This window comes from Rhinoderma darwinii, chromosome 2 (genome assembly GCF_050947455.1).
Source record: "Rhinoderma darwinii isolate aRhiDar2 chromosome 2, aRhiDar2.hap1, whole genome shotgun sequence".
Classification (NCBI taxonomy): domain Eukaryota; kingdom Metazoa; phylum Chordata; class Amphibia; order Anura; family Rhinodermatidae; genus Rhinoderma; species Rhinoderma darwinii.
Window position 1 is genome coordinate 62121991 of NC_134688.1, and position 15687 is coordinate 62137677.

General features: G+C 44.9%; 1 protein-coding gene across 1 annotated transcript in view; it reads left to right on the plus strand.

Annotated features, from left to right (window-relative positions):
* LOC142741709 (cilia- and flagella-associated protein 337-like) overlaps positions 1–15687 on the plus strand; it is a 170494-nt gene that overhangs the window by 56157 nt on the left and 98650 nt on the right. Inside the window, exons 11-12 of the mRNA XM_075851051.1 lie at positions 4410–4530; positions 10279–10348. Of these exons, the coding sequence (XP_075707166.1) occupies positions 4410–4530; positions 10279–10348 (191 nt within the window). The remainder of the gene's footprint in view (positions 1–4409; positions 4531–10278; positions 10349–15687) is intronic.

A 15687-nucleotide genomic window follows, 5' to 3' on the forward strand; every position in this document is an offset into this window, starting at 1 on the left:
AAATTTTGCTTCCCTTTCAGGTCTCGTTTGCTGGCCGGTCTGCCACGGGCAGTGCTTTCGTGGATTCTGGCTCATCTGCTAATATCATGTCTGTGGAATTTGCTATGTCTCTAAAGATGCCTTGTATTGATTTACCTTATCCTATCCCTGTAGTAGGAATCGACTCAACCCCCCTTGCTAATGGTTATTTTACTCAGCATACTCCTGTTTTTGAACTCCTGGTTGGCTCCATGCATTTGGAGCAGTGCTCTGTACTGGTGATGCAGGGATTATCGTCTGATCTGGTTTTAGGCCTTCCCTGGTTGCAATTGCATAATCCCACATTTGATTGGAATACTGGGGATCTCACCAAATGGGGTAATGAATGTCTTATGTCATGTCTTTCCGTTAACTCTATTTCTCCCCGGGAGGAGGTAAACACGCTTCCTGAGTTTGTTCAGGACTTCGCCGATGTGTTTTCTAAGGAGGCCTCCGAGGTGTTGCCCCCCCATAGAGATTACGATTGCGCTATCGATTTGGTGCCTGGTGCCAAGCTTCCTAAGGGTAGGATATTTAATCTTTCATGTCCTGAACGTGAAGCGATGAGGGTGTATATCCAAGAATGCCTGGCCAAGGGTTTCATTCGCCCCTCGACTTCTCCTGTAGGTGCTGGCTTCTTCTTCGTGGGGAAGAAGGATGGTGGTCTTAGGCCGTGCATTGATTATCGTAACCTGAATAAGGTCACCGTAAGGAACCAGTACCCACTTCCTTTGATTCCGGATCTTTTTAATCAGGTTCAGGGAGCCCAATGGTTTTCTAAGTTCGATCTACGGGGGGCATATAACCTTATCCGCATCAAAGAGGGGGATGAGTGGAAAACTGCGTTCAACACACCCGAGGGTCATTTCGAATACCTGGTCATGCCCTTTGGGTTGTGTAATGCCCCTGCTGTCTTCCAGAATTTTATTAATGAAATCCTGAGAGAGTACCTGGGTAATTTTCTTGTTGTGTACCTTGATGACATACTGGTGTTTTCCAAGGACTGGTCCTCCCACGTGGAGCATGTCAGGAAGGTGCTCCAGGTCCTTCGGGAGAATAATCTGTTTGCTAAGACTGAAAAATGTGTCTTTGGGGTACAGGAGATACCATTTTTAGGGCAAATCCTCACTCCTCATGAATTCCGCATGGACCCTGCCAAGGTTCAAGCTGTGGCGGAATGGGTCCAACCTGCCTCCCTTAAGGCGTTACAGTGTTTTTTAGGGTTCGCCAACTATTACAGGAGATTTATTGCCAACTTCTCGGTCGTCGCTAAGCCTCTTACGGACCTTACCCGCAAGGGTGCCGATGTCCTCCATTGGCCCCCTGAGGCCGTCCAGGCCTTTGAGACTCTCAAGAAGTGCTTTATCTCGGCCCCCGTGCTGATTCAGCCCAACCAAGAGGAGCCATTTATTGTGGAGGTTGACGCTTCCGAGGTGGGAGTGGGGGCCGTCTTGTCCCAGGGTACCAGCTCCCTCACCCATCTCCGCCCCTGTGCTTACTTCTCTAGGAAGTTTTCGCCCACGGAGAGTAACTATGATATTGGCAACCGCGAACTTCTAGCCATTAAATGGGCTTTTGAGGAGTGGCGGCACTTCCTGGAGGGGGCCAGACACCAGGTAACGGTCCTTACGGATCACAAGAATCTGGTTTTCCTAGAATCGGCCCGGAGGCTTAATCCTAGACAAGCTCGGTGGGCACTATTCTTTACCAGATTTAATTTCTTGGTTACCTATAGGGCTGGGTCCAAGAATATTAAGGCTGACGCTCTGTCACGTAGTTTCATGGCCAATCCTCCTTCCGAGAAGGATCCTGCTTGTATTTTACCCCCTGGTATAATCGTCTCTGCCACGGATTCTGATTTAGCTTCTGATATCGCGGCTGATCAGGGTGCAGCTCCCGGGAACGTCCCTGGGGACAAACTGTTTGTTCCCCTGCAATACCGGCTGAGGGTACTCAGGGAAAACCATGACTCCGCTCTATCTGGTCATCCTGGCATCTTGGGCACCAAACACCTCATTACCAGAAACTATTGGTGGCCTGGGTTGCCTAAAGATGTTAGGGCTTACGTCGCCGCTTGTGAGGTTTGCGCTAGGTCCAAAACCCCTAGGTCCCGACCTGCGGGCCTACTACGTTCCTTGCCCATTCCCCAGAGACCTTGGACCCATATCTCCATGGATTTTATCACCGATTTGCCTCCATCTCAGGGCAAGTCGGTGGTGTGGGTGGTAGTCGACCGCTTCAGCAAGATGTGCCACTTTGTGCCCCTTAAGAAGCTATCTAACGCCAAGACGTTAGCTTCTTTGTTTGTGAAACACATCCTGCGTCTCCATGGGGCCCCAGTCAATATCGTTTCTGACAGAGGGGTACAATTTGTTTCCTTATTTTGGAGAGCTTTTTGTAAAAAGTTGGAGATTGATCTGTCCTTCTCCTCCGCCTTCCATCCCGAAACTAATGGCCAAACGGAAAGGACCAACCAATCCCTGGAACAATATTTAAGGTGCTTCATCTCTGACTGTCAATTCGATTGGGTCTCATTCCTTCCCCTTGCTGAATTTTCCCTGAATAACCGGGTCAGTAACTCGTCAGGGGTCTCCCCGTTTTTCTGTAATTTCGGGTTTAACCCAAGGTTCTCCTCCGTCTCCCCTGGTTGTTCCAATAATCCTGAGGTAGAGGAGGTTCATCGGGAACTGTGCACTGTCTGGGCCCAGGTTCAGAAGAACCTAGAGGCGTCCCAGAGCGCACAAAAGATTCAGGCGGATAGTAGACGTTCTGCTAACCCCCGGTTTGTCGTCGGGGATTTGGTCTGGTTGTCGTCCAGGAACTTGCGCCTTAAGGTCCCGTCCAGGAAGTTTGCTCCCCGATTTATTGGACCTTATAAGATCATTGAAGTCCTCAACCCTGTATCCTTCCGTCTGGAGCTCCCCCCATCCTTTCGCATACATGACGTCTTCCATGCCTCCCTCCTTAAACGCTGCTCCCCGTCCTGGTCCCCCTCGAGGATACCTCCTGTTCCCGTTCTCACCCCTGAGGGGGTGGAATTCGAGGTGGCCAAGATTATGGACAGTAGGATGGTCCAGGGCTCCCTCCAGTACCTGGTCCATTGGAGAGGATACGGGCCGGAGGAGAGGACTTGGGTACCTGCCTGTGATGTTCACGCTGGGGTATTGATCAGGAGGTTCCACCTCCTCTTCCCCACTAAACCGGGTCCCCTTAGTAAGGGTCCGGTGGCCCCTCATAAAAGAGGGAGTACTGTTAGGGATCTGCCAGGTACTTCATCTTGCTATACTCCTGGGATTAATCAATCCACACCTGAGGCCAGACCTGTTCGACTGACACCATCTCCCACCAACCAGGGTGGCAGGCTCAGGAGTGGAAGAGCCTATCGCGGCCTGGTCTGTCGGAGTTAGCTCCGCCCCCTGCCCTTTATTACCTGCCCTGTGCTCTCCCTCAGTGCTTGTAATTCTTTTGGATTCCTGGCCCCACTGCTGCTTGCTCCAGCCTGCTTCTGCCGTGCTTCTGCCTTGCTGCAGTTCTGCTTGACCTGCTTTGCTTTGCCCCTGGCTTGCTTCTGTCTCCGTGCCCGCTCGGGTGTACTCACTTCGTCCTGGTCCTGACTGTTCGTTCGCCGCCCCGTTTCCTCGTGGCGTTCCGTGGCTACTGCCCCTTCCCTTGCGTGTTCCCTGTTTGTCTTCCTGTGCACTTAGCCAGCGTAGGGACCGCCGCCCAGTTGTACCTCGTCGCCTAGGGCGGGTCGTTGCAAGTAGGCAGGGACAGGGCGGTGGGTAGATTAGGGCTCACTTTCCCTTCACCTCCTTCCTGCCATTACAGTTATAGTATAAGACAGCACATACTGATCTAAAAGGATCCCTATGCGCTGCCTAAATGAATGGAGAGGAGTGCATGATGCTGATTGGTCAGCGTTATACACTCCTCTGTACAACGCCCACTTGGTCTGAAGTAAAAACACGTCCACTTCTGCATTAAGACACTCATTAGCATAAATCTAAAATCGCTAATAAAGTGGTGAAAATAGATCGTTTTTTGAAATAAAAAGCACTGCTGTCACCTACATTACTACACCCATTCCTTATGTAGGAGATAGGGCACTTATAATGTGGTGACAGAGCCTCTATAAGGCTTCTACAGATTCTCCAATTGTATTTTTTTTTTACACCAGCGTTCTTTGAATCCTGAATTTGTTTGACCATTGCTTAGCACAGACACCCCATGTGTGGTGACATGGCTGAATTTACACAGCCTTGTATAGATTTGGTTATGTCACCTGTATTACTAGTGAAGAGCCGTGCTATGTATTCACTTGTATAGACCTTATCATGGGGTCTGGATGATGCAACACTTGTACTTTAACAATACACATTTTTAATTTTTAGACTGTGGAAGAAGATGCCTCGTCCAGATAACATAATGCCAACCGTTGTCTTAGAGAATGCCATTCTCTCTCCTCACGTAACTTTAATTCGCTGGAAAGTGCATGGAGATTGGGTGATTCAAGTAAGTGTAAAAGTATCTTTATTCACGATTTAAAATAAAGAATCTTAAAAGAGTCAATGGTTAATTACCGATGTGAATAAGATAACCCTTTCCTTAGGCTCTATTCACACGACAGGGTTCGAGTGTCGGCCGATAAAAACATCTGTTTTGGTTCCTTTATGGCCGTTTTGTATCGGTTTTGCATCCGTTCCATCTCCGTTCTAGGCCGTGTTTCCACTTTTAACGGCCAATTTTGACCCGTTTTGCAGCCGTTTTTTTCCCTGTCTGTTTTAAAAATGGATGAATTTAATTTGTAAATTTTCAGCCACACATTCCCTCTGTAGATAATGCCACACACTGCCCTCTGTAGATAATGCCACACACTGCCCTCTGTAGATAATGCCACACACTGCCCTCTGTAGATACTGCCACATTCCCCCTTGTAGGTAGTGCCATACAGACCCCCTTGTAGGTAGTGCCACACAGCCCCCCTGTAGGTAGTGCCACACAGCCCCCCTATAGGTAATGCCACACAGCCCCCTGTAGGTAATGCCACACAGCCCCCCTGTAGGTAGTGCTTCACAGCACCCTTGTACATAGCCACCCCCCATAGATGGCACCCCCCTATCTTCCTGTAGGGGACCGCTCCAGGAGAAGTCCCTGACTTCACTGTCCATATATGGTCAGGGACTTCTCCTGGATCGGAATCACCGGCCACAGCGCCGGGGATTCTGCTTCAGAAGTCTCTGATGTCACTGTCCATATATGGACATTGAAGTCAGGGACTCCTCCTGGAGCGGAACCACCGGCCACAACGCCGGTTATTCCACTTCAGAAGTCACTGACATCACTGTCCATACACTACCATTCAAAAGTTCAGGGTCACTTAGAAATTTCCTTATTTCTGAAAGAAAAGCAGTTTTTTTCAATGACAATAACATTAAATTAATCAGAAATACACTCTATACATTGTTAATGTGGTAAATGACTATTCTAGCTGCAAACGTCCGGTTTTTAATGCAATATCTACATAGGTGTATAGAGGCCCATTTCCAGCAACCATCACTCCAGTGTTCTAATGGTACATTGTGTTTGCTAACTGTGTTAGAAGGCTAATGGATGATTAGAAAACACTAAAAACCCTTGTGAAATTATGTTAGCAACGCTGTAAACAGTTTTACTGTTTAGAGGAGCTATAAAACTGACCTTCCTTTGAGCTAGTTGAGAATCTGGAGCATTACATTTGTGGGTTCGATTAAGCTCTCAAAATGGCTAGAAAAAGAGAGCTTTCATGTGAAACTCGACGGTCTATTCTTGTTCTTAGAAATGAAGGCTATTCCATGCGAGAAATTGCCAAGAAACTGAAGATTTCCTACAACGGTGTGTACTACTCCCTTCAGAGGACAGCACAAACAGGCTCTAACCAGAGTAGAAAGGGAAGTGGGAGGCCCCACTGCACAACTGAGCAATAAGACAAGTACATTAGAGACTCTAGTTTGAGAAATAGACGCCTCACAGGTCCTCAACTGGCAGCTTCATTAAATAGTACCCGCAAAACGCCAGTGTCAACGTCTACAGTGAAGAGGCGACTCCGGGATGCTGGCCTTCAGGGCAGAGTGGCAAAGAAAAAGCCATATCTGAGACTGGCTAATAAAAGGAAAAGATTAATATGGGCAAAAGCACACAGACATTGGACAGAGGAAGATTGGAAAAAAGTGTTATGGACAGACGAATCGAAGTTTGAGGTGTTTGGATCACACAGAAGAACATTTGTGAGACGCAGAACAACTGAAAAGATGCTGGAAGAGTGCCTGACGCCATCTGTCAAGCATGGTGGAGGTAATGCGATGGTCTGGGGTTGCTTTGGTGCTGGTAAAGTGGGAGATTTCTACAAGGTAAAAGGGATTTTGAATAAGGAAGGCTATCACTCCATTTTGCAACGCCATGCCATACCCTGTGGACAGCGCTTGATTGGAGCCAATTTCATCCTACAACAGGACAATGACCCAAAGCACACCTCCAAATTATGCAAGAACTATTTAGGGAAGAAGCAGGCAGCTGGTATTCTATCTGTAATGGAGTGGCCAGCGCAGTCACCTAGATCTCAACCCCATAGAGCTGTTGTGGGAGCAGCTTGACCGTATGGTACGCAAGAAGTGCCCATCAAGCCAATCCAACTTGTGGTAGGGCTTCTGGAAGCATGGGGTGAAATTTCTCCCGATTACCTCAGCAAATTAACAGCTAGAATGCCAAAGGTCTGCAATGCTGTAATTGCTGCAAATGGAGCATTCTTTGATGAAAGCAAAGTTTGAAGGAGAAAATTATTATTTCAAATAAAAATCATTATTTCTAACCTTGTCAATGTCTTGACTATATTTTCTAGTCATTTTGCAACTCATTTGATAAATATAAGTGTGAGTTTTCATGGAAAACACAAAATTGTCTGGGTGACCCCAAACTTTTGAATGGTAATGTATATGGACACAGAGCCGGGGATTCAGCTTCAGGAGTAGGGGACTGCTCTAGAAGAAGTCCCTGACGTCACTGTCCATATATGGACAGTGACGTCAGGGACTTCTCCTGGAGCGGAATCCCCGGCCACAGCTTCAGCCGAAGCTGTGGCCAGGGATTAGGCTTTCAGCTCCTACAGGGAGCAACAAAATACCGTCCTCCTGCTCATCACATGAACTTCGGACTGTGAGGAGGAGAAGAGAGAGCGAGCGAGCGGCAGAACGCATGGCCGTCACTCGGATCACATACGAGTGACAGCCGTGCTTTACAGGGCCCCATAGACTTCTCTGGGAGCCGTGCCGCCTGGAGAACGGCCCAAAATAGGGCATTTTCCACTTTTTGACGGCCCGGTTTACCGGGCTGTCATAAATCGGCCGTGTGGATAGCCCCATTTGGGGTGTATTGTTCCTACTGCGGCCGCACATGGCAGCTTTTAACCGGTAGTCTCATCATTAACACATCATTGTTGAATTTAGACCACACTATACACTGAATGGCCACTTTTTTGGAGACACCTGCCCTGTCACATTTGGAGGTTCCCTGTTTAGATATTAGGCATTTGACCATGGAGTGCAGCATAAACTCAAGTGAGAATGTTTTCCATGGATCATTTTCAGTGTAAGTACAAATCAGAATAGGTAAATCGAGCGATCTGAGCGACTACGAACGAGGCCTGGTTCTCGGTGCTAGACTAATCGGGGCCAGTATTTCAAAACGTGCCAACCTTGTGGGGTTTTCTCGTGCAATGGTTTTGAGAGTAACCTGAGAATGGTGTGATCGAGGAGAAACATCCAACAAAAAGGGATCCTATGGATGTCACTAACTCGTCGACGAAAGGGGTCAGAAGAGAATGTCAAGAGTCAATCTGACGAACAGGTGGAGCACAGTCAAGCAAATTGCAGCCAGAATACAACGCTGGTGCTCCAACTAACATGTCTGAACGCACAACTCATCGTTCCTTAGCCCGGATGGGCTATAACAGCAGACGACCAGTTCGAGTGCCATTGCTTTCTAAGAGAAACAGAAAGTCAAGACTCTAGTCGTCACTGAGCAGTGGAAAAACATCTCCTGGTCAGATGAATCCAGATTTAATTTGCTCTATTCTGATGGAAGAGTCAGAATTTGGTGCAGGCAGCATGAATCCATGAACCCTGTTAGATGGCAAGAGTTCAGACTGGTGGAGGTGGCGTAATGGTGTGGGGAATGTTTTCTTGGCACACCCTGGGTTCACTGATACCTGTGGATGGACATTTGAACAATAGGTCTTACCTATTACCTGATACCTGTGGTCGATATTGTGGCCGACCAAGTTCCTCCCTTCATGGCAGCAGTTTACCCTATGGCAGAAGGACCCTTTAATGACAACTTCAAGAAGCTATCCTGTCCACATGGGCCAATATTCCTGCAGAACGATATCAGCACCTAGTGGAATCTATGCCACAACTAATTATGAAGGCCAAGGAAGGTTCAATGTGCTACTAGATATGTGCCGCTGATAAAGTGGCTATTCAGCGTATATTGAACATTACTTAGCGTGACAGAGTTTCTAAAAAAGAGAGCTTTATGATCTGTTGACATGATTGTAGCGCTATGTGGCGGTCTTCGTTGCTGTAACTGTAGGGAGATGTAATCCTTAGCCAAGGAGGCATAGCCTGGCAACAGGGGTAGTTTTGAGAAGTTAGAAAAAGGGCCTGTTCACATCACCGTTCATTTTCCTTGTAAATGGGAAAAAAAATAAAACACTGTAAAAATCACAATCACAGTGACTTTTCCAGCTTAGATTTCCACAAGCTTTCCTTTTCTCATAGATGTTCTTATTTGCCATTTTCACCTTGAAAAGGGACATCTAAGGGGGGGTGGGGGCATGATTAACTTGTGCAAGTTTTTAAATGATCCGTACAAAAAATATAGTGCGGCATTGGTGCGGACAGTGGCGGAAGAACTCCGCTATGTCTGGGCATGCCCTAAAAGGGTTTTCCCATCAGAGACATTTATGACATATCCACAGGAGATGTCATAAATGTCAGATTCAGGTCCCACCTCTGTGACCCGCACCTATCTCTAGAACGGGGCCCCCTAAACCCTGTTCTACCTTTGTCTGTTCTCGCTGCCTCCCGGCCACTTCCTGGTTATATGGTCGGGAGTTATGAAAACAGCGTAACTGGCTGAGCTATGCTGTTTCCGTAACTCCCATAGTATTGAATGACAGTTACGGAAGTAGCGTAGCATGCGAGCTACGTTGTTTCCGTAACTACCATTCAGTTCTATGAGACTTACGGAAACAGCATAGCTCAGCGAGTTACGCTGTTTTCGGAACTCCCGACCGTGAACTCATGGTCGGAATTCAGCTGCAACACAGCGGCAGAACAAGGTTTAGGGGGCCCAGTTCCGGAGATAGGTGCGGGTCACAGAGGTAGGACCTGCATCTATCTGACATTTATGACATATTCTGTGGATATGTCATAAATGTCTCTGATGGGAAAACCCCTTTAACTTTTAGCTACAATGATTTCAAATATCAGTAAAGGATCATTAAATCTACAATACGAAGCTTATAAAAAGAGCTGCTTATATCAGTCCTATGTAAGTAAATGCTTCTAGAGGTTCTCAGATTGAGATAAACTGGTTATCATGGACTTCCTGTGAGTTTCCCATTTAAGAACAATACAGTCAGTCCGCCAACCCCCCCCCCTCCCCCCGCCTAAAATGGCTGATTACAGAGAATAATAGAATAAATTAAACTGCAAAGGGAAATGTAGTTATGATAGGCTAGGTTTAGAGCGCCTATAAGAATAATGCAGATAATGATACATACACAGATTTTTCGAGTGATCCATGTTTTAATGTTTGTAATCGACACGTAAATTTTGCTTGTTAAAGGGAAATGCCGCCTTTGAATGACATTTATCTGTTGAAATTGACTTACACTGTTGAACAGTGCTGGGAATACTATGCTTACTGTATCTTATACTGATTTTAAGTTAGAAAATAATTTCTTCTCCATTTACATACAAAGCTAAATTCAGAATTCTGTTGGTCTTCTGTTTCCATAGAGCAGTGCATTGTGCTAGTCCAGATGAAAGCTATCAGGCGGAGTTTTTCACGATGCCATGTATATAAATGGAAAAAAAAAATCTGAATCCGTACAAAAAGAGATAAATCATAATATTCTCAGTTTTTCTACATTTTCTTTAAATGTTGTTTGTGTAATTTTTTTAAAAGCGGAGTTCAAATATAAGATTGTGTTTTATTTTTTAGATGAAATATTATGATTCCATTAAAGCTGTCATTTCTGCTTCAAATGATGAATCTACAGCTCTAGTAATTGGTAAGTTGTTACATATTAACCATATATAGTAGCTGCAATGTAATAATATGTATGTGCATTCAATATAACACCAATATATAGGAACACCAACGGGTGCCCCATCCATGACTACAGGGGAGCAGCAAATTGGCAGAGATACCATCCTCCCCAGTAAGAGTGACCAATATGAGTTCTCTTGTTGTACAGACATTCTTCTCCTGTGCAAATTTCGAATCACCAGCACCGGAAACATTGCAATGGGTTAGGCTCCATGCACACGAGCGTGCTTTTGCGGCCGCAATTCCCCCGAAAATCCACGGGAGAATTGCGGCCCCATTCATTTCTATCGGGCCATGCACACGACCGTGGTTTCCACGGTCCGTGCATGGCCCCGGAGCCCGGACCGCAGAAAGAATGGACATGCCTTATTACGGCTGTGTTCTTAGGTCCGGGCTCATTGAAAATAATGGCCGCGGCCATGTGCACAGCCTGCAATTTGCGGTTGGCTCACGGCTGACACTCCATGGCCGGCTGACTCGAAAATCACGGCAGTGCACATGGCTACGGTCGTGTGCATGAGGCCTTATGTCTGATATTGCAGCTCAGCTCTATTAACCCCTTCGGGACGAAGCCATTTTTTGATTTTTCATTTGCGTTTGTAACTCCCCACATTCCAAGAGCCATAACTTTTTTATTTGTGAATAGAGTGGTGTGAGGGCTTATTTGTCACAGGAGGAATTGTAGTTTCTTTTGGTACCATTTTTAGTTCCATATAATGTACTGAGAAACTGAAAAAAAAAAAATGTGCGGGCTGAAGTTGGAAAAAACTGTGATTCCTCAATTGTTTTCTGGGTTTTGTTTTTACGGCTTCCACTGTTCGGTAAAAATGACAACTTATCTTTATTCTGTGGCTCAATACGATTACGGTGATACCAAATTTATATAGGTTTTTTAATATTTTACTACTTTTTGATAATAAACTTTTTGTTAAAACAAAAATGTTTTGTGTTACCACATTCTGAGAGGCATAACTTTTTTATTTTTTCACCGATTGAGCGCTGTGAAGGATTATTTTTTGCGGGACGAGCTGTAGTTTTTATCGGTACCATTTTTTGGTACATATAACTTTTTGATCACTTTTTATTACATTTTTTTTAGAACTAAGGTGACAAAAATACAGCGATTTTGGTATTTTACATTTTTATTTTTTACGGCGTTCACCGTGCGCATTAAATAACTCTATATTTTAAGAGTTCAGACTTTTACAGATGCAGTGATACCAATTTTGTTTCCTTTTTTTTTTTTTTTACATTACTTTAGGGGAAAATGGGAAAAGAGTTTTTTTTTTAACTTAATTTTTTATATTTTTTTCACTACTAAAAACTTCACTTTTTTTTACACACATTATTAGCCCCCCTGGGGGACTTGAACCAGCGATCGTTAAATCACTGGTACAATATACTGCATTACTAACGTATTGCAGTTTATCGTCATTTTTACAGGCTTAACAGAGGTAGAGTTAAGGCAGTCCTGGGGGCCTTCATTAGGCCCTTGGGCTGCCATAACAACCGTCGTCGCCCTCTGATCTCACTGCGGGGGGTGGGCGATGAGCTGTCGGAGGGGGCCACCCCTCTCTTTTCAACGCCTCATATGCTGCGGTCGCGATTGACTGCAGAATTTCAGGGGTTAAACAGCCAGGAACAGTGTGATCGCTGCTCCCGGCTGTTAGTCCCAGGTGTCCGCTGTAAAATACAGCAGACACCCGCAGCATATGGAGCGCGCTCAGAACGTGATCGCGCTCCAAACATCACCCCCCGAACCCGGACGTAATAGCACGTCTGGGTGCGCAAAGGGGTTAAAGTAAATGCGGCTGAGTTGGAATACCACATACAACCTGTGGACAGGTGTGGCACTGTTTTTGGAAAAAAGCAGCCATGTTTTTCTAATCCTGTACAACCCCTTTATGTGTCAATAATTTTTATTGAAGGTTTTCAAGAAAAATTAAACTGTATATCAAACAGTGCAAGAAGCAGCCGGAGACAATCCCCAAAAATCAAATCATGACAGACAAATATATTCCAAACATTGCCACGTATCAAAAAAAAAAAGAGAAAAAAAAAAAGGGGGAAAGAAGGAATAAAAGGGAGGTAGAGAAAGAGGGAAAAGAGGGGGGAAGGGTAGGAGAATGAGGGTCAAGTGTCTGCCAGGCAAAACCCAAGGTATCTGAGCTACGGCTTATAACCCCTTTATAGTGTCACTTACTCTTCACTCCTCGTGTCATGGAGAGACGCAGGCAGAAAGCTAGGCGGTAGTTGCCGAAACACGGCAATTCTGGAGCATGTGGATGAGCGCTAAGACTCCTGTCTTGTGCATCATACAGTGTCTTTGACAACTACCACCCAGCGTGCTATCCTCTTTGATTATTAAGAGGAGTCTTTCGTCACATTTTCGCCTCCCAAACGGCTAATGCCGCTATATAGGAAAGGATGATAGTTTTTTAAATATACCTCTATAAGGCTGGGTTCACACGACGAGGCGTAATATGCCTCGTTTTACGTCTGAAAATACGGCTCCAATACGTAAACATCTGCCCATTCATTTGAATGGGTTTGCCGACGTATTGTGCAGACGACCTGTCATTTACGCGTTGTCGTTTGACAGCAAAATGCGAGGAGGAGCTTTTACGTCTGAAACAACGCAGCTGTTTTCTCCTGAAAACAGTCTGTCTTTTCAGACGTAAAAGACAGTTCTCGTGTGCACATACCCTAATGTTGCCCCAGTCATCCCATCATTAACCATAAAAAAGTGCTTTTATTCCTCTGAGTGCCGTATGCAAATGATCATTGAAGAGTTCCGCAATCCAGGAAGTGTCCCGCATTCTAACATATAACAAGGCCCCAAAAATCCTGTAGAAGAAAATTCAATTTGGAGGTGATTATGGAGCCAATCACTTGCCAATAGGGGATATTTCTTATAACAAGAGTGTATTCACACGATTCGGTTTTGCCAAGTTTTTTTGCCAGACGGCCAAAAACCGCACTGAAGAACGCATGCGTTTTTCTGGTGCGGTTTTTGGCCGTGCAGCAAAAAAGTCGGGAAAACGTATTATTTATTAAAACTACTAGCATCACCTCTAATTTTATTTTTGCCGACCTAGTAGGTAGTGAAACATGTAATTTCTCATGTGAGTCTGAGAAATTACAGTCAGGAGTAATAGAAAATAGACTACAAAGAAGCTGGTGCATAAATATAGACGTCATTTTAATGGGAGTTCATCAGACAAAGAAGAAAAATAACAAAATACTGGAATGTACTCGGTGAACAAATCATGAAGATAAGAACAAATAGTAAAAGCCACCAGAAAGACATATTCTGGGTGATCTTGTTTAAAAATATATTGTAAAAAATAAATCCTATAGATCTAGGAAATCACGGCTCTGAGACTGGTAAAGGCCAGATTTACATTTGATGCATTTCTTGGTAGCCAAAAGAAGGAATGGACACAATAAAGAGAAGTAGAAATCTTGCCTTTAAAATGTCCTCCCTTTTAGGATCCACTGCTGGCTTTGGCTTAAAAAAAACCCATAAAAAAACGCACTGTGTAACGTTAAGGGTATGTGCACACGATGAGAGGCTTTTACGTCTGAAAAGACAGACGTTTTCAGGAGAAAACAGCTGCGTCGTTTCAGACGTAAAAGCTCCTCCTCGTATTATGCGAGGCGTCTGTGACGCTCGTAAATCTTGAGCTGCTCTTCATTGACTTCAATGAAGAACGGCTCAAATTACGTTGCAAAGAAGTGTCCTGCACTTCTTTGCCGAGGCAGTCAATTTATACGTCGTCGTTTGACAGCTGTCAAACGACGACACGTAAATTACAGGTCATCTGCACATTACGTCGGCAAACCCATTCAAATGAATGGGCAGATGTTTGCCGACGTATTGTAGCCCTATTTTCAGGCGTAAATCGAGGCATAATATGCCTCGTTTACGCCTGAAAATAGGTCGTGTGAACCCAGCCTAAAGGTCTCATCACAGACAACTCCTATAATGTACAAATACCTGATTGCGGCAGTTCAACTGAGGAAATAGTTGATCATCCTGGGGCAATTTTCCATTGTTGTCTTGTCGTCAGCTGAAATGTACTGTAGTATTACATACGACAATTCAAATTAGTGCTTGTCGATGTAAACCATGGACGGACCAGGTCTGATAAATGGAGAGCTACTCTGCATGTTAGCAGCTCTCTTTCCTGACTCATAAAGGCGTCATCCTGAGTGGTTGAAGGAGGCCCCTTTTTCTAATTTTTTAATGTACAGGGTGTGCCATTTATATGGATACACCTAAATAAAATGGAAATGGTTGGTGATATTAACTTCCTGTTTGTGGCACATTAGTATATGGGAGGGGGGAAACTTTTCAAGCTGGGTGTTGACCATGGCGGCCATTTTGAAGTCGGCCATTTTGTATCCAACTTTAGTTTTTTCAATGGGAAGAGGGTCACATCAAACTTATCGAGAATTTCACAAGAAAAACAATGGTGTGCTTGGTTTTAACGTTACTTTATTCTTTCATGAGTTATTTATGTCATTATGGGTGTCAGGACCGAGCATTCCTAGATGAACAGTTTCCTGGAAAGTGGATTGGTCGTCGTGGGCCAGTTGAATGGCCCCCTAGGTCTCCCGATCTGACCCCCTTAGACTTTTATCTTTGGGGTCATCTGAAGGCAATTGTCTATGCTGTGAAGATACGAGATGTGCAGCAACTAAAACTACGGATACTGGAAGCCTGTGCTAGCATTTCTTCTGCGGTGTTGCTATCAGTGTGTGAAGAGTGGGAGAAGAGGGTTGCATTGACAATCCAACACAATGGGCAGCACTTTGAACACATTTTATAAGTGGTCAGAAACTTGTAAATAACTCATGAAAGAATAAAGTAACGTTAAAACCAAGCACACCATTGTTTTTCTTGTGAAATTCTCGATAAGTTTGATGTGTCACATGACCCTCTTCCCATTGAAAAAACTAAAGTTGGATACAAAATGGCTGACTTCAAAATGGCCGCCATGGTCAACACCCAGCTTGAAAAGTTTCCCCCCTCCCATATACTAATGTGCCACAAACAGGAAGTTAATATCACCAACCATTCCCATTTTATTTAGGTGTATCCATATAAATGGCCCACCCTGTATAATGTATATATGTGAATTTTTCCATGTCATACTTGTGGCCAAATCATTGGGGCAGATTTACTAATACTGTCTAAGTTTAAGGGCATGGCCAGACGTGGCCATTGCTCTGGAATTCCGCTGCGGCCAGTCCGCTGCGGAAATCCGCAGTGGACATTTTCTCCATTGCTTTCCA